Genomic DNA, 16,108 nt, shown 5'->3' on the forward strand with positions numbered 1-16,108 from the left:
ACATTTGTAGTAATGCCACTTGGTCTTGATTCAATGCACCTGCGCTGCCACCTAGCGCATTGTTATCGAAGTGCTATACACTGCAGCGGTATATTCGTTAATCCACACTACGGTCACACTTCGCGCAGTAAACAGAGATTTTATCGTGTAGTGTAGAAGAAAAGTACAGAATTAATGGTAAAAGCGCATAAAACCAGCCGAATAAAAGTGCCTGGATAAACCAAGTACCTCTGCACACCCCCCATTGGTGAGTAGAAGGTTAAAAAAAGCGAGGAAAATAAGCTTACTGGCCAGCCAGCAAGTGTACACACACACGCACGACGTAGACAAAATACTAACCCCTACTTCGCCCCTCACTCAATTCCACGAACCTTTTCCCACAGAGCACAGGCGACCCAAATTACGACGAACGTTTTCTAATTACGCATTCCAAGCATGGACGAGGCGAACATACAGGACAAGGAGCGGTTCGCCAGCCGCGAGAACCACTGCGAGATCGAACGACGTCGCCGCAACAAGATGACGGCCTACATCACGGAACTCTCGGACATGGTGCCCACCTGCAGTGCCCTGGCCCGCAAACCGGACAAGCTCACCATACTCCGCATGGCAGTGGCCCACATGAAGGCACTGCGTGGCACAGGGAATACCAGCAGCGATGGCACTTACAAGCCCTCCTTCCTGACCGACCAGGAGCTAAAGCATCTTATCCTGGAGGCGGCCGATGGCTTCCTGTTCGTGGTATCCTGCGATTCGGGCAGGGTGATCTATGTATCGGATTCAGTGACTCCCGTGCTGAACTACACCCAAAGTGATTGGTACGGCACTAGCCTGTATGAGCACATTCATCCCGATGATCGCGAGAAGATCCGCGAGCAATTATCCACCCAGGAGTCGCAGAATGCTGGCCGCATCCTGGATCTCAAATCGGGAACTGTGAAAAAGGAGGGCCATCAGTCCAGCATGCGTTTGAGCATGGGTGCTCGTCGTGGATTCATCTGCCGCATGCGGGTGGGCAATGTAAACCCGGAGTCCATGGTCTCGGGACACTTGAATCGTCTCAAGCAACGAAACTCCCTCGGACCTTCAAGGGATGGCACCAACTACGCCGTGGTGCACTGCACGGGTTATATCAAGAACTGGCCGCCCACCGATATGTTCCCCAACATGCACATGGAGCGGGATGTGGACGACATGAGCTCGCACTGCTGCCTGGTGGCCATCGGTCGTCTGCAGGTCACCTCCACGGCTGCCAACGATATGAGTGGATCGAACAATCAGAGTGAGTTCATCACACGTCATGCGATGGATGGCAAGTTCACGTTTGTGGATCAGCGTGTTCTTAACATATTGGGATATACTCCCACTGAGCTGCTGGGGAAGATCTGCTACGATTTCTTTCATCCCGAGGACCAGAGCCACATGAAGGAGAGCTTCGACCAGGTGCTCAAGCAAAAGGGACAGATGTTCTCGCTTTTGTACAGAGCCAGAGCTAAGAATTCGGAGTACGTCTGGCTCCGCACACAGGCCTATGCCTTTCTGAATCCATATACCGACGAAGTGGAATACATAGTGTGCACCAACAGTTCTGGCAAGACCATGCACGGTGCTCCCCTGGATGCGGCAGCTGCTCATACACCCGAGCAAGTGCAACAACAACAGCAGCAGCAGGAGCAACACGTTTATGTTCAGGCTGCCCCAGGAGTGGACTATGCTCGCCGCGAGTTAACTCCAGTGGGCAGCGCCACGAATGATGGCATGTACCAGACGCACATGCTGGCCATGCAGGCTCCGACGCCTCAACAGCAGCAACAGCAACGGCCAGGATCGGCGCAAACCACACCAGTCGGATATACCTACGACACCACACACTCGCCGTACAGTGCTGGCGGACCATCGCCGTTAGCTAAGATACCCAAGTCCGGCACCTCACCCACGCCGGTGGCACCCAACTCCTGGGCAGCACTGCGTCCCCAGCAGCAACAGCAGCAGCAGCAGCCCGTGACCGAAGGCTATCAGTACCAGCAGACGAGTCCGGCCAGGTCGCCGAGCGGTCCAACCTATACACAATTGAGTGCCGGGAACGGAAATCGCCAGCAAGCGCAGCCGGGAGCATATCAGGCGGGTCCACCACCGCCTCCCAATGCGCCGGGAATGTGGGACTGGCAGCAGGCTGGAGGTCACCCGCATCCGCCGCACCCAACGGCGCATCCGCACCATCCGCACGCTCATCCCGGTGGACCGGCAGGAGCAGGACAGCCGCAGGGTCAGGAGTTCTCAGATATGCTGCAGATGTTGGATCACACGCCGACCACGTTTGAGGATCTGAATATCAACATGTTCAGCACGCCGTTCGAGTAATACCCACACCATTTCTTTCGATTCCCACTCCCACTCCCCCCCTCCCGCCACTTAATCTGTGTCTCTCTTAACCACTTTTCAAGTGCAATCCATCTTACATTGTTGAAATAATTCAGCCAAACGCATGCAAATTGTAATCTCGTAAATAGCATTTTAAGTACATAGCGGTAGTCACGTACACGATTCAGATATCTTTATTTTTGTGTGCTACGTTTTCTTCACTTCCACCTCCCGTGTCCGTTGGTCCGCCCGCCCCCGTATCCACTTAACCCGCTCATTGGCCGTGCAAAAGTATTTACAATTAAGGCTTAACGATTGTTCGTAACTAAAGGCAATGTGTTTACACCGCTTTCTAGCCCATGAATTCTTTCTCATCGATTCTATAGGATTAAGTTCATGTGTTGAGGCGCTGTGTGCAGAGTATTCATTTGTATTTGTCATTGAGTTCATGCAACGTATAAATATATAAATGTACAATTCATAGCCTAATATACCACAAATTGATAGTTGTAAGCAACACAGCAAGTGCATCACTTCCGCGCTTTTCCCTCGAACAACATTGACACCATTTCCCATTAATTTTCGCTCATTTTTCGCCAATGCAATCAGAAGTAGACGACGAGCAAACAATATACGCTCTATATGTACACATACATGCTTTATGTGCAGCTTTTCATTTTGTTTTAATTGCATTTTATGCCGCGACAACGAAAACTTCCAAGCTCAATACAGTGGCGCTCAAAATTGACTCACACTCGCAAAAATGAGACCATTTAATTAATTACGTCAAGTTCAAACATAACATTAGTTAGTTAAGCTCACTTCGAGAGAACAAATTCTAAACAACTTTTTAGTCGCTAAGTCCCAACATTTGTAAGTAAGCACACCACAACGATTATAATGCTTAAAACTTTGGGTATTGAGAATAAAAATTTTGGTTTTTAATGAAAATAAACTTAATGTACTACAGACTATGGAAGTTTAGTTACTGATTAGGTTTATCTTTTGCCCGATTTCTCTGCTCGAAAGCTGCCTTACTGAATCTGGGTCGCTTGGCGGGCCTGTCTTCTTTTTCCTGACCCTCATCGTCGCTCTGTTCCGCTTTGATTTGATCTTCCCGCTTCTTACGGGCATTCAGCCAAGACATCATCGTTTTGTTCATCGGTGGCTTTGCGGGCTTAGCCGCCAATTCGATCGGCTTGTTGCACTCCTCGCTTTTGTTTCGCGAGTTGTTCACCAGCTTGGTCACTCGATGCCACTGCAGTTCGGTAGCCGGACGCAAGGTAGCCAAGGCCTCCGTGTCGCTAACTCGCTTGAAGTCTAGCCAATCCTAGAAGATGCCAGGACGGCTAAATTGGACTTGGGTTAACGAAGGAAGCAAATGCTTTACTCACATTCATCTGCTGCTCGGTTTCCAGGATCGCTGGCATACGGTAGTGCATCCAGGACATAATTTTGCTGGACTGGAAGGTGATGATACTGTAGCTGTACATCTTGTCGCCACTTTCATCCTCCCAGACGTCAAAAAGTCCAGCCATTCGCAAAAGCTTTACATCCTGTGGCGACCAGGTACTCTTGTCGTAGATCTTCACATCTGCCGCCTGGGGTACGAATACCAGGTAAGCCTCTCGCTCCGATGGCTTCTTCGCAGGTCCAGCCGTCTGCCACTCATAGAATCCTTCGCAAATAACCACACACCGCTGACCCCGCTTGAATGGACCGCAATAGAGCTTGGAGTCCATCAGGTGCTCCAGACGGCAATTGTTGGTGGTAAGGCCATGCCGCCGATAGTCACCCTTGTGCCAAAAGGGAATCATGCCCCACATCATGGGCGTAACCACGCGGGCGCACTTTTGATCCTCGGCGTCCGAGAAATGAGCTGCGGACACGATCACGGGCGTAATATCGGTAGGGGCTATGTTATAGGAGGCCTGGTAGCGTCTACCCAGGTTGTACTCCGCCCTCCACTCGGGAGTCTCCATTTCGGATCCTTCCTCATCTTTGATATCTTGCTTATTGAAATCCGGCTCCTTTCGAGTAGATTTCTTTGGATATTTACAGGCACAAATTACCTGATCAGGGTCTAGAGTTCTGAAGAGGCGTTTAATGGAATTGGTAAAAGTAAAATTTATATACCTACAGACAGGTGCGTCCACACATTGCTTATCAAATGAATAAATGATAAATGCAGCAAAATGTAAACAAATATTACGATTTTAAATACCAAGTTTGCCGCCGGTGTACTAAAATACCAAAGTCTCATGTACTAAAGTAATAAAAAATCCAATCTACTTCATTTCTGGGCACACTAAGACGCAAACAAAAAAATAACACACTGCACATTAACTATTTCTTCGCCTAATACTGAAATAACCAAGGCAAAATGGGTGAACGCTACAACATCCATAGCCAGCTGGAGCATCTGCAGAGCAAGTACATCGGAACAGGACACGCGGATACCACCAAGTTCGAGTGGCTAACGAATCAACATCGCGACTCCTTGGCCAGCTACATGGGTCACTACGATATTCTCAACTACTTTGCCATAGCGGAAAATGAATCGAAAGCACGAGTGCGATTCAATCTGATGGAGCGAATGCTGCAGCCATGTGGGCCACCACCTGAAAAGCTAGAGGATTAAGAAAAACAATTTTAATAATAAAGAAAATAATGGACAAGAAAATGTAATTTTCCAGGGGTGGATTTTTGGATAAATTCCAACTTCTGCAGTTATCGACATTCGGTATTTTGCGCTCAAGCGGCAAACGGTCGCACTGCAGGTCAGGAAAAGCTTTTCACTCGATATAATATAACTTATTTTCGTTTCAATTGTTCATTTTCGAGGTGTAGTGTTATACAGTTATCGTAAAGTAACCAATGCCGCACCAAAGTAAAGTACGTTGTCGTGTTATCCCCAAAATAAAACAAATCAATAACCCATCAAATCCTTAACGAAATCGGTGTGAAACAAAACGGTTAAACTGCAATACAGCAGCACCCACAACAACAATAACACGTCGCGAGCGGAGCATCTTGTGCGAAATACCGCGGCGAACAAAAGAGATCAGATCCCAGGCGCAATTTGCAATTGCGTAGAACAGAATACACATATTGGTGTCTGCACATAGACACAGTACACCAGCGCAAAATGCTTGTGTATATGTCAAGATGGGTGCACGAAAATTGCGCGCCGATGAACAATGTGCCGAAAAACAAAAGCAAGATACAGACAACGCATTAGCATATAAATAGTGACAAAACTAAAACAGAGCTAATGTTATTTCCCAGCTGCCCAAATCAGCCTGTCTGCCCAAAGTTCTTGCAAAAGCTCTTCTTACCGAAACGGGGACCGCGTCTATTTGTACGGCCGCCACTGTGCCATGACTGGCGGCGTTGCCAGATGTATGTGAGAAAAAGCGTAATTCACCAACTGAGTGCTCATGGCATGATTACCACGAAAAGTCTGCATATTTCCCCGTGTGTGTGAAGTGGATGCAAATGTTTATAAACAATAGCTGTAATAATATTAATAATAAGAAATAATAATGAGCATTTGCTAACGGAGGCCGTCAGTAAATACGGCAACACTCGCGCATATCTGCGCTTTGCTTTTCGGGAGCAGGGCTAGGAGAAGAGGGTTTCGGTGAGGGGGCAGAGGCGGGTGCACAAAAAGCCCACGACATCGTCAAGCTGAAAATTTTCGCGAAACCGAAAAAGTTAAAAATAAATGTTTACTGTGCAGCGGTATCGCTGCTGCGGGGAAAATCGCAATTAACCCCTCGACGCCCCCCGACGTCCTAGTGCTAAGTGTAATTTTTCGATGGCTCGCGTTCGATTGTATTGAATAATTCGTTGCCTCATTGAAGAGGGTTGTGGCGGGGGCCGAGTGCAGGGAGCCCCTCTCTTTGTGTGTGCCTCTCTCCTCTTGGCTTTCGCAAGGCAAACGGAATGGCGAAAAGAAAGAACCGTAATCGTGGGGACCACAAAAGAAGAGAACTAAGAAAGAGCAGGGAAAACAAAAGAAGGAAATGCCATGTCCTTCTCCCTGCAATGTTTACCCTGCAATTTCAGTATCCTTTAATCCCACAACGCTTTACTTTTCCTTTCTAATGCGAGGCGTATAACTACTGATGAATAATTGCCGCCACTGCTTTCTTGTAGATCCTCTCAATCTAAATTCAAAAACTGGAATCCTCCGAGGCCCCGCAAGGAACCCACATAAAACCAGCACATAGATCGAAGTTAAAAGCAAGTCAATCTTAAGCGGGAGACGCTCCCCTGATAGCTTGGAAGTTGAAGCCAAGCCTACTGCCGCTGCCGAATAATGAGTCGACATGAAGGTGAGTCCATGAAGCATCCGGAATCCCTGATCGTAACCACTTATCCCATCCCAGGTGTCAGCTGCGATTCATGTCTCAAGAGCAACTTCAACGGACGGCGCTATAAGTGCTTGATCTGCTATGACTACGATCTGTGTGCCGATTGCTACGAGGATGGCGTCACCTCCACGCGCCATTTGGTCGAGCATCCCATGCAGTGCATCCTCACCCGCTCCGATATCGAGCTGTACTTTGGCGGCGAGATGCTAGCCTCCGACCAGCCGCAAAGCTTCACCTGTCCCTACTGCAAGAAGATGGGCTTCAGCGACGCCACCCTGCTGGAGCACGTCTCCGCCGAGCACACGGAGACCAGTCTGGAGGTGGTCTGCCCGGTCTGTGCCGGTCTGCCGGGCGGCGAGCCGAATCTAGTCACAGATGACTTTGCCGGTCACCTCACCCTGGAGCATCGCCAGGGACCGCGCGAGCTGATTTCCTTTCTGATATCCTTTTTCAAACAGACGCATCATACATTAATTGCGCGCAATGCCCAACTGCATCCACACAAAAGGCTTGTTCATGGTATTTTCAAAAATCGCTCGTGGCTGTAAAATCAGAAAAATACTTTGAAATTGCATTTTAAACCTGTTTTTGCAAAAAGCTGACTTCCGTGCGTGAATTTCGTTAAAAAATGAAAATGCAGAGCATTCGCAGAGTATTAGTCATTTTATTAGATCATTTGCGCAAGTGTAGTTTATTTTGTCTGGTGTTGCGAATAACAAGCAGTTGAATTCGGTTTAGTTTGATTTACACATAACATACCGTTTATTTATTTAGACTGTCGCAATAAACAGTCTTAAATTTTATTGACTAGTCTGAAACGAGCAATTTTCGTGTAATGAAAAGCCTTGAAAAATTTGCGATGCAGCTGAAGTCGTTTTTGTATCAATATTTCCGCTAGTTATAAGTATACATCAAATCACTTGGTTGCCTTAACCTGTAGACAATACGACGAACCCTCGGCCATCCGTCATGGCGGTGGAGTGCGTCGCATCCCAGGACGCACCCTCGGTGGACCACGGACGCGTCGGTCCAACATGCACTTCAGTTCGTCTAGCGGACTATCAGCCTTGTCGCCTTCGGGACGGGAATCGGTGGATCCCATTGCGGAACTGTTGTCGCAGCTTTCCGGGGTGCGGAGGGGCGGACCGCCCACATCTCAGCTGCAGCAGCTACAGATGCAGATGCAGTTGGATCGCCAGCAGGTGACGGTAAGGGAGAGGGTCCTCCACCCCATATCTATTATATTTGTGTATATAAGGAAACTGCGACTTTTGTTGTCTTGGTTTTGCGCTTGCATTATTTTAGGCATCGCGCCAAATCGATCGGCTGCCAAGGCGTGCGCATCCCATAGTCTCAACATCGAACTCGAATGCCGGCATGGCCGAGGTGATCAGCGGCGGAGCGAGCGGCAGTGGAGGCAGTGGCGCAGTTGGAAGCGGCAGTGGCGGCGGCAGCGGGGCCACAGCTCCGCCCAACCTGCGCACCACCGAGTGGCCGGTGACAGCCAGCTTCTCGACATCGGCCAGCAATCATTCGCAGACTCAGTCGAGTCTGGCCGCCAACAGCCTCAATGCCAGAGAAGTAGTTCATCCCGTTGGCCAGCATATCTTGAGGCAAATGTCCACTAATCCCCCATGTCTTGTTCTGCAGGCGATTGGAACGAGCAGCAGTGCAGCCAGCAATGTCCTGGGCATCAGTGTGGGCGTCGGCGGAACGGCCAACGGCAACGGTGGAGCAGGTTCATCCGGTGTGGCTGCTGGAGCCGGCGGAGCTGGACAGGCAGGGGGTCAGGGTGGTGCGGCAGCTGGCGAGTCACTCTTGTTGGCTCAATTCATGCAGCCCACCTTTACCGAGGCCGAGTGGGCGATCGTGGAGAGTATGCGAGCAGATCGGTGAGTGTTTCCACATGGCTAAATAACAGCCTATAGATATAGAGATGAGTTATTTTCCTGGAACCACAATGTAAACCATTGACCATTAACCTTTATGTATTTACTTTTAGCTCCATGTTTGTGCAGTCGCTGATGCTATCGATGCTCTGCACTGAGGCACTGGATTTGAATGCCTCCGACGAGAGCCTGACCAAGAGTGATAATGTAAATAAGGGGCAACAGCAGCAGCAAGAGGAGGCCGAGGCACAAGCGGAAACGCTGTTGAACAACAATGCCGATGTGGAGCAGCAGCAGCAGCAGCAGCAGCAGCAGCAACAGCCACAGCCGGCGATGGTGCGACAGGTGAATCAAATGCAACAAACCTCGCCAGAGGACTTTGTGTGCGACGAGTATCGCTATAAAAACAAAAAGGCCAACACAACACAAACGAGCGGTACAGGAGGCGGAGGAATCGGCGGCGTGGGCGGCGGTTTGGGGGGAGCAGGAGCAACTGCAGCCCCAGGTGGTGGAGCTGGCACTAAGCCAACAGCTGATAGAGGCATCGAGAGGCGCAGCGGACGTCCGCCGCCAGGAGAGATGGCCACGGGCTCGCAGCAGCCACAACAGCAGCAGCAGTCCACGGCTAATCCGGCAGCGTCTCAGCAAAAATACAAACAGAACGCTAGTGCAGCGACGGCGGCGGGAAACACAAATCAAATTCCCGACACTAGGTAGTGCCTCTGATGATGATGATCACCACAAATTGCATCAACAACAACAGTTACAGCAACCACACCCAATGTAGCTGCAGCAGCCACAAGAAATGTGTCACCACCACGAAACACCGCAACAGCAAGGGAAGCAGAAAGCGAAACAACAACAGATGGAACTAAAACCAACACAGCCGTTAAAGTAACAACCGGAGTGGGGGATAGCTGCTGCTCTGGAGGAATCCGAATCGTCGCTATACTATATTATGTATCGTTTATTAAATATATTAAAATTTATATAATTATAAAAAGATGAGGAAGATGTGCAGCAAGAAAAATTATTGTAATCATTGAATTAATTATAATTTAAAGAAACCACAAAACGTAGACTGTGCTTTGGCTTTATTCGACACACAACTTTTAGCTTATGGACATGGAAGCATTCATGTATGTATATAACTTACATTTTAAAGAGTTTTATATTTGAGTATTAAACTAAAGAACATAGTCCGTTTTGCCTTCACTAAATTTGATGTAGTTCAATTGAAAATCGTTTTCTCAGTGCTTAGAATCGTTCGTAAATACTAGTATTATCCTGAGGGTCATAGTTTCTCGCATCTTCATATCTATGCTGATATTTTAAAACTGAAAATCGGTAAATTGTCCTTAAACTTCAAATGTTGTGACCTCCACGGGTGGCAGATTGTCCAGATCATATGCGCTCTGGATTCCTCTAGGTCTAAGGCAGAACAATTGCTCAACAGCCTGCTTGATCTCCAGCTCGGAGCTATATGGATTGACCATGACAATGGAGTGCGCCAGCATCTTTGCTAGCTTCTTGAACAGAAATCGATTGGCGATAAGGCCCTCCTCCAGGGGAGACATCAAATGTCGTACAATCCATGGGCGAATACGAAGCAAGCAGCTGGCCAGCAGAACTTCGTCCACTAAATCAATTGACGGGCTGGATAGCTGGTTTGCGAATTCATCATCGCTGTCTTCGCCAAAAATCAGGTGAAACTTATATCTCAAGCGGTCCTCGCACCGCCAATCCGCTTCCAGTAAGCGAACCAAACAGGCATTGAGCCGTCTCCTCTGGGCGTAGAGTTCGCAAGGCCAGCGACTCTGGCGAAGATCCACCTCGCTGTGATGCCCAGTTGGTGGTGTGGCGGTTGGGGATGTCGGTGGATGTTCATTTTTTTCTGGTAGTTCCGCATTCGCTATTTCCTTTAGTATGGCCGAGATCTGCGGATCGTCATTAACAGCAGTTGGTTCGATGCCGAATATATGATTAAGATCAGTGGGCTCTTCTCCAAACAACATGGCCAGCTCCTGGGCCACAGCATCTTCGGTTTCGGAGTAGAGAGATTCTTCATTGGCAAGGGGCCTATTCTCTGGGGTCATGATCTTACTACGACAATGTGCGCAATGCGTTTCGTTCTGAACTTCCGACCGCTCGAGACTAGCCTGAAACATATCGATTTTTCTACGCAGCTCATAGCTATCATCATCGTACTCCTCCGTAGGAGTTATGTGGCCATTCTGGGCTTCTATGACGGTTGTTTGTGTGGCCTTATCCACCAGACGGTGGTCTGATTTTATGGGCACAGCATCCTCTCCAGCTGCTTGCTGCATTTGTTCAAATAGAATGTTGGCCAAACGGCACTCCTGGGTGTTCCTACGTACCGCAGCTATCTGTAGGTATACAATTTATATAAACATGGCTTAATATATGTATCTGAAAACCTTGTACCGTTTTGACCATGGCTCTTTGGTAGATCTGTGCCGCCATGGAAGCCTTCTTCGCCTTGTTCTCCAGTTGCTCCAAGCTCGCGGGAATGCACGCCCAGGCTGTGGGCTTGTGGCGATTACGGGATTGGTTGGCCCAGGCACAGACATTCTCCTGCAACTGGCGCTCCAAATAGAGCACATATTGCTTGCGCACCTACGCATCATAAACAAAAAAGTTAGGAAATAAACAAAAGTCTTCCCCAACAAAAATTACATAGTTGGCTCGCTAGGACATACCACCTCTGTGAGGACTACAAAATCGTTACTTCCTTCGTGTGTCATATTCATCGTTGGTCACGGCGTTATATTCTCCACTTCAATTGACTTTACGCATTTTGGCGGAGTTCTTAAACGGTTAAGTCAGATTTTCAGTCAAATGGGAATTTAAACAATTCGACGGAGCTGCCACCTTGTGAGGAACATATGCTTACCGGAATAGTATGACCAGACCGCGTGAGCCAATAAGCTTCCTTTAGAACTTTTCGAAGTTACCAACCAGGATCACACGAGAACAGTAAAAAAAATAAACAATAAAAAATGATTTGTAAGGTTTTTAAAGTGTTTTTATTTAAAAAAGAAAAACACCATTTTCTTGTTGACTAATAAAGTTTATGAATAATATCAAGTTTGAAGTCTAGACTACAATCGATGTTTATTTCTTTATGTTTATTTTAGAAAGTATTTCACAGACAACCGCTTTCTACTAACGTGTAGTTCGAGCTGCATGTTATTGAAATAATAGTAAAGTAAACGAATTTCTTGAGGCAAGCACAGAGTTTGTGTCTATTTACATTATGTAAATGCGACAAGCATACACAATACAAGTTCCATTACAAAGAAAAATAAGCAACTGATTCGATAAACAGTAGTTGATTTTTGCAGAGCCAACGGAATCGTATGTCCCGTTTTGTTTATTACAAATCGTTATTTTGAACAACAACAAAATTAAGCGTGAGGAGAAACTATTATAAATATATTTGCGGCCAATATTTGGCTTAATTTTGAATATCAATCGATCATCGCTCCACTTCGATTTAGCTTGGTCCTACCAGCTAGTCCAGAAACATGTTGTCGTCGTCAAAGGTAAAGATGTTGTTGCGTGCTGTCTGGGCGGGATTAGCATCCGGACGTGTTCGGCCACCTTCCGCCGCTGCCTGGCTGGAATTAGCCGGCGAGGGATTCTCCGTTCCTGTGGCGGTGCTGGCCGATCTCCTGGCGGAATTACTGCCATCGGCCGCCATCTCTGGGCCAAAGGCATCGAGCATGACAAATTCGTCGTCCGCATCGTTGCCATCGTCTGCCAGTGACTTGCGGCAGATGGGGCAGGTGCTGTGCAGGTTTAGCCATGGCACGATGCAGTTCTCGTGGTACAGGTGCGAGCAGGGCAGCTTGCGTACCGTCTCGTCAATCTTGAAGTCGTCCCAGCATATAGAGCACTGGATCTTGCGGTTTACCTCCTCGGCACTGATCTGCACATTGGGTATCTCGTTTATGCGCTGCGCCGACAACGGCGGCGGTCCTGAAGTTTCCATTTGGTTGAGCATTTGGGTGACAATGGTGTCTAGTCCCTCGCGGCCCCACGCATAATCTCCCGGGTTGCCCATGAAGAACATGTGCGAGTTACCGCCTCCGCCTACACCTCCTCCACCGGGTCCAGTTACTATTTCGGCCGTGGCGCCGGCCAGTGGCAGGCTCTGCAGAAAATCAAAGAGAACATTGTCCAGTCGGTCCAAATTGGCCGGACGCACTCGTCCGCCGGCGGTCAGGCCGCGGGCAGAGTCACTACCCGAGGGGCCGGCAAAGCCTCCTAGATGCAGCACATTGCTGTGACGTCTGTTTGGCTCGATGGTAATCTCCAAATTGGGCACATTCCGCATGTTTAGCAGCGACACAATATCGTTACGCAGCGACTCAACATTCACCTGAGATCCGCTCGAGGAGCTGCCTCTGCTCAGGGTGTCGTGTGAGCCAGAAGAGCCACTGCCGCTGCTTCCGGATCTGGTACTGCCGGATGCTCCAGCAGATGAAGAATCCACCTCTGGCGCATTTGCCGGCAGCTCCTCCACGAAGCCGTTGGCGCACAGCGGGCAAGTGAAGTCCGAGTTGGGAATGTTGATCTCTACGTTGCACATGTGGCAGAAGAATCGCTTGGCATCCGCGGGGCGGTCCTCCACAACCATTGCTTCTGCCATCCTGCGGGAGGTTCTTTATTTCCTGGGCAACGGCTCCGCTGACGATTGTGCAAGATTGTCGCCTTCCGATGTTGTTGGCTGCTTGCGGCTGTAGACGTTGATGTGACAAGAGGAGGACAAGGTACACGCACCTAGCTTTACCCGGTCATTGGGTTTAGTCGGAACAATTGGGATTTAAAGGGATAGAATTTAATTTTTCTATAAATAAGGGCCCCTTACAAAGTGGCCTTTGCCGCAGAGGAAAATAAATCCCAACTGATGGGCGCGATTTGGTCACACTGAAAGCTAATACTGACATAGTTACATTTTATACTTCAAAGGATCTAAATGATAAGAAAAATGCTTTTTAACACTCGCGGAGATATTTTTGCATTTTAAACATTTTGTAACTTTTTCGTGTGTTTAAAAATACTAATACTTAAAAATACTTACTCGGTTTGAAATCTCTTTAGTAGGCGTTGCCACTCCTATACAGCCAGTCAGTATTATCCCATCTTACACTCGCAGTCTGGCAACGCAGAGCAGAAACAAAAAGTCATCTTCCCTGGCGGCGTTTAGCATTTTGCAAAATTTCCATTTTTCTGCTGATTAAATTGAGCTAAGCGAAAAGCAACGACATCATGTCGATTCTAGCCTACAACGGAGGATGTGTAGTGGCCATGCGCGGCAAGGACTGCGTGGCGATTGCCACGGATCACCGATTCGGCATTCAGGCTCAGACGATCTCCACGGACTTCAAGAAGGTGTTCCACATCGGCCCCCGGATGTTCCTCGGGCTCACCGGCCTGCAGACGGACATCCTTACTGTTCGCGATCGCCTGATGTTCCGCAAGAATCTGTACGAGACACGCGAAAACCGCGAAATGTGTCCCAAGCCCTTCTCGGCCATGATGTCCAGCTTCCTTTACGAACACCGCTTCGGCCCGTACTTCATTGAGCCGGTCGTTGCTGGACTGGATCCCAAGACCATGGAGCCTTTTATATGCAACATGGACCTGATCGGCTGCCCCAACGCACCCGACGACTTCGTGGTGGCCGGCACCTGTGCGGAGCAATTGTATGGCATGTGCGAAACCCTGTGGAAACCCGATCTGGAGCCGGACCAGCTGTTTGAGGTCATCGCCCAGTCCATTGTGAACGCCTTCGATCGCGACGCCATGAGCGGTTGGGGCGCCACCGTCTACATAATCGAGAAGGACAAGATCACGGAGCGCACACTGAAGACCCGCATGGACTAGATGATGTTAAGAGTTCCCTTGGTGATTTTGTATACAACATTAACCGAAATACACATACAAATAAAATTTGTTTAGGTACAACATATGCGTATTTCTTTCCCATATTGTTTTTCAATTGTTATTTTGCTCTTCTGTCCACTCGATGGACTTCTTGGCCAACAACATGGCAGCCTCCTCGGTCTTTGCCCCGCCAATAAATCCGTTGTGATGGATAAATAAGAGATCTTTGATGCTCGCCTTTTCGCATAGTTCATCGTCTCTCAGTCCGCGCCAGGGAGTAGGCAGAAATTTGCGGCCCAGAAAGCTGCTAGGCGTCACTGAAACTCCGGCCACTCGCCAACTGGTGCCGTTGTTGAAGACAACCAGCTTGGGCACACCCTCCACCTTGTACTCCTTTTCTAGATCGAACAGATGAGACTTCCAGGGGCAGAAATTCTTCAACACAAGAATCTCGCCGGTGGGATGGACGCTCTTGGCATTTTTTAGAGCCTCTCGTACGTGATCCCTGGCTGCAATCCAGGAACATGATACCTCCACAACGTTGTCCACAAACTCACGACCAGCAGTATCCATCGCCTGTCTGAATCGGTCTTCGATGTCTACGCCAGTTTCCTGCCAGGAAGGATTCAGTTTGCCAATGCGGGCGGATAGATGAGTGGAGATTTTGTATATAGGCTCAACGCCCTCGAACATGGGCACTCCATTATCAATTGCGTCCAGTTCGTTGATAAAATTCCTATAGATCTGAATAAAGGCCAGTTTCAGGTTCTCCGGTGAGAGTTGAATTCCCTTTTCGCGCTGCAGGATGCTCTGTATAACACGCTCGCCATAGTGGCAGTAGACTAGTCCAGCACTGCTTAGCCTGGAGGGGATTACATTGGATTATATGGGTTCATTTACGCTAACACCACGAATTCACCTGATAACGTTGAAGTCCTCGCTTACTTCTGGTCGAACGGAACTAAAAGTCTCCTTGAAGGTTTGTTGGTGGTGATCGTACAATTTCTTGGCATGATCATAAACGCCGCCCACGTCCAAAATTATGTCGCACTTCTCCTCCAAAGCTTTGTTGTCCCGGCTGCGGAAAATCTCTGCGTTTTTATACTCATCCAATTGCTTGAGCATAAAACATGCGACCACCTCGTCGCAGTGAAAAGTGCCGTTATGGGTGCCGATCCAAATGGGAGAGCGTTTTGGTGGGGTACCTCCAGTCATGATAGATAGTTTTCCTGCTTTAAAACTATCAGTTAAGCTCAGATATTCCAATTAATTTCGCTTTGTAACCAAAAACTTACGAAAACGCGGTAACAATCGGAACATTAGCGGCGGTCTTTTCTTTCATTGAATATCGATATCACAAGTTTTTATCACATGATATGGCAACACTTGTTCGGCTTAAATATATAAAAACTGCAGCGTGGCAGCACTGGTAACGGTTTTTTAAGCTGCGAACAATTAATAACATTTTAATTAAATACGTTTTATAGGCAAGTTTGATTTTATTTTTATGTGTCAAATATATGAAAATTCAGTGAAATCTGTACCAAGCACTGCCAGCTTATCAAA

At 48.2% G+C, this 16,108-nt stretch overlaps 8 protein-coding genes across 12 annotated transcripts; 4 read left to right on the top strand and 4 right to left on the bottom strand.

Moving 5' to 3' along the window:
• Nucleotides 1–93: 93 nt before the first annotated feature.
• Nucleotides 94–3,333, top strand: LOC6607165 (aryl hydrocarbon receptor nuclear translocator homolog). The gene is made up of 2 exons (XM_032720520.1): nt 94–247; nt 384–3,333. Exon 2 carries the CDS (start codon nt 436–438, stop codon nt 2,359–2,361), a length of 1,926 nt encoding a protein of 641 aa, XP_032576411.1. The 5' UTR covers nt 94–247; nt 384–435; the 3' UTR covers nt 2,362–3,333.
• Nucleotides 3,281–4,661, bottom strand: LOC6607166 (abasic site processing protein HMCES). The gene is made up of 3 exons (XM_002031916.2): nt 4,502–4,661; nt 3,756–4,452; nt 3,281–3,691 (listed from the first exon to the last, which is right to left on the bottom strand). Exons 1-3 carry the CDS (start codon nt 4,519–4,521, stop codon nt 3,347–3,349), a joined length of 1,062 nt encoding a protein of 353 aa, XP_002031952.1. The 5' UTR covers nt 4,522–4,661; the 3' UTR covers nt 3,281–3,346.
• On the top strand, nt 4,656–5,044 carry LOC6607167 (splicing factor 3B subunit 5). The gene has a single exon (XM_002031917.2). The coding sequence runs from the start codon at nt 4,745–4,747 to the stop codon at nt 5,000–5,002; it is 258 nt and encodes an 85-aa protein (XP_002031953.1). The 5' UTR covers nt 4,656–4,744; the 3' UTR covers nt 5,003–5,044.
• A 67-nt stretch (nt 5,045–5,111) lies between these two features.
• Nucleotides 5,112–9,708, top strand: LOC6607168 (E3 ubiquitin-protein ligase Kcmf1). Of its 3 annotated transcripts, none has more exons than XM_032720521.1 (7): nt 5,112–5,256; nt 6,523–6,701; nt 6,756–7,180; nt 7,688–7,948; nt 8,046–8,321; nt 8,391–8,632; nt 8,743–9,708. In XM_032720521.1, exons 2-7 carry the CDS (start codon nt 6,686–6,688, stop codon nt 9,344–9,346), a joined length of 1,824 nt encoding a protein of 607 aa, XP_032576412.1. In that variant the 5' UTR covers nt 5,112–5,256; nt 6,523–6,685; the 3' UTR covers nt 9,347–9,708. The 3 variants fall into 3 exon arrangements, with proteins under 3 accessions (XP_032576412.1, XP_032576414.1, XP_032576413.1); XM_032720523.1 differs by lacking the exon at nt 5,112–5,256 and adding an exon at nt 5,859–5,878; XM_032720522.1 differs by lacking the exon at nt 5,112–5,256 and adding an exon at nt 5,973–6,170.
• On the bottom strand, nt 9,707–11,526 carry LOC6607169. The gene is made up of 3 exons (XM_002031919.2): nt 11,350–11,526; nt 11,075–11,266; nt 9,707–11,016 (listed from the first exon to the last, which is right to left on the bottom strand). The coding sequence occupies exons 1-3, from the start codon at nt 11,398–11,400 to the stop codon at nt 9,988–9,990; spliced, it is 1,272 nt and encodes a 423-aa protein (XP_002031955.2). The 5' UTR covers nt 11,401–11,526; the 3' UTR covers nt 9,707–9,987.
• Nucleotides 11,527–11,981: 455 nt separating this feature from the next.
• LOC6607170 (E3 ubiquitin-protein ligase Iruka) lies at nt 11,982–13,559 on the bottom strand. The gene has a single exon (XM_002031920.2). It carries the CDS (start codon nt 13,302–13,304, stop codon nt 12,165–12,167), a length of 1,140 nt encoding a protein of 379 aa, XP_002031956.1. The 5' UTR covers nt 13,305–13,559; the 3' UTR covers nt 11,982–12,164.
• Nucleotides 13,560–13,772: 213 nt separating this feature from the next.
• Nucleotides 13,773–14,627, top strand: LOC6607171 (proteasome subunit beta type-3). Its single transcript, XM_002031921.2, has one exon. The coding sequence runs from the start codon at nt 13,925–13,927 to the stop codon at nt 14,540–14,542; it is 618 nt and encodes a 205-aa protein (XP_002031957.1). The 5' UTR covers nt 13,773–13,924; the 3' UTR covers nt 14,543–14,627.
• Nucleotides 14,609–15,941, bottom strand: LOC6607172 (UPF0160 protein). Of its 3 annotated transcripts, none has more exons than XM_032720528.1 (3): nt 15,838–15,941; nt 15,462–15,771; nt 14,609–15,404 (listed from the first exon to the last, which is right to left on the bottom strand). In XM_032720528.1, the coding sequence occupies exons 1-3, from the start codon at nt 15,860–15,862 to the stop codon at nt 14,654–14,656; spliced, it is 1,086 nt and encodes a 361-aa protein (XP_032576419.1). In that variant the 5' UTR covers nt 15,863–15,941; the 3' UTR covers nt 14,609–14,653. The 3 variants fall into 3 exon arrangements, with proteins under 3 accessions (XP_032576419.1, XP_002031958.1, XP_032576420.1); XM_002031922.2 differs by having other exon boundaries at nt 15,462–15,774; nt 15,838–15,877; XM_032720529.1 differs by lacking the exon at nt 15,838–15,941 and having other exon boundaries at nt 15,462–15,815.
• Between the last annotated feature and the right edge of the window lie 167 nt (nt 15,942–16,108).

This window comes from Drosophila sechellia, chromosome 3R (assembly GCF_004382195.2).
Source record: "Drosophila sechellia strain sech25 chromosome 3R, ASM438219v1, whole genome shotgun sequence".
In the NCBI taxonomy this organism is placed as follows: Eukaryota; Metazoa; Arthropoda; class Insecta; order Diptera; family Drosophilidae; genus Drosophila; species Drosophila sechellia.

Coding starts and splice junctions, on each gene's coding strand:
- LOC6607165 (XM_032720520.1), top strand. CDS start 436: ATGGACGAGGCGAACATACAGGACAAGGAGCGGTTCGCCAGCCGCGAG.
- LOC6607166 (XM_002031916.2), bottom strand. CDS start 4,521: ATGTGTGGACGCACCTGTCT. Junction 4,453..4,501: donor ATGTGTGGACGCACCTGTCT/GTAGGTATATAA, acceptor ACGCCTCTTCAG/AACTCTAGACCCTGATCAGG. Junction 3,692..3,755: donor AAACCGAGCAGCAGATGAAT/GTGAGTAAAGCA, acceptor GGCATCTTCTAG/GATTGGCTAGACTTCAAGCG.
- LOC6607167 (XM_002031917.2), top strand. CDS start 4,745: ATGGGTGAACGCTACAACATCCATAGCCAGCTGGAGCATCTGCAGAGC.
- LOC6607168 (XM_032720521.1), top strand. Junction 7,181..7,687: donor GCGAGCTGATTTCCTTTCTG/ATATCCTTTTTC, acceptor TGTAGACAATAC/GACGAACCCTCGGCCATCCG. Junction 7,949..8,045: donor TGGATCGCCAGCAGGTGACG/GTAAGGGAGAGG, acceptor GCATTATTTTAG/GCATCGCGCCAAATCGATCG.
- LOC6607169 (XM_002031919.2), bottom strand. CDS start 11,400: ATGAATATGACACACGAAGGAAGTAACGATTTTGTAGTCCTCACAGAG. Junction 11,267..11,349: donor TTGTAGTCCTCACAGAGGTG/GTATGTCCTAGC, acceptor TATGATGCGTAG/GTGCGCAAGCAATATGTGCT. Junction 11,017..11,074: donor AAAGAGCCATGGTCAAAACG/GTACAAGGTTTT, acceptor GTATACCTACAG/ATAGCTGCGGTACGTAGGAA.
- LOC6607170 (XM_002031920.2), bottom strand. CDS start 13,304: ATGGCAGAAGCAATGGTTGTGGAGGACCGCCCCGCGGATGCCAAGCGA.
- LOC6607171 (XM_002031921.2), top strand. CDS start 13,925: ATGTCGATTCTAGCCTACAACGGAGGATGTGTAGTGGCCATGCGCGGC.
- LOC6607172 (XM_002031922.2), bottom strand. CDS start 15,862: ATGTTCCGATTGTTACCGCGTTTTC. Junction 15,775..15,837: donor CCGATTGTTACCGCGTTTTC/GTAAGTTTTTGG, acceptor ATAGTTTTAAAG/CAGGAAAACTATCTATCATG. Junction 15,405..15,461: donor GAGGACTTCAACGTTATCAG/GTGAATTCGTGG, acceptor AATCCCCTCCAG/GCTAAGCAGTGCTGGACTAG.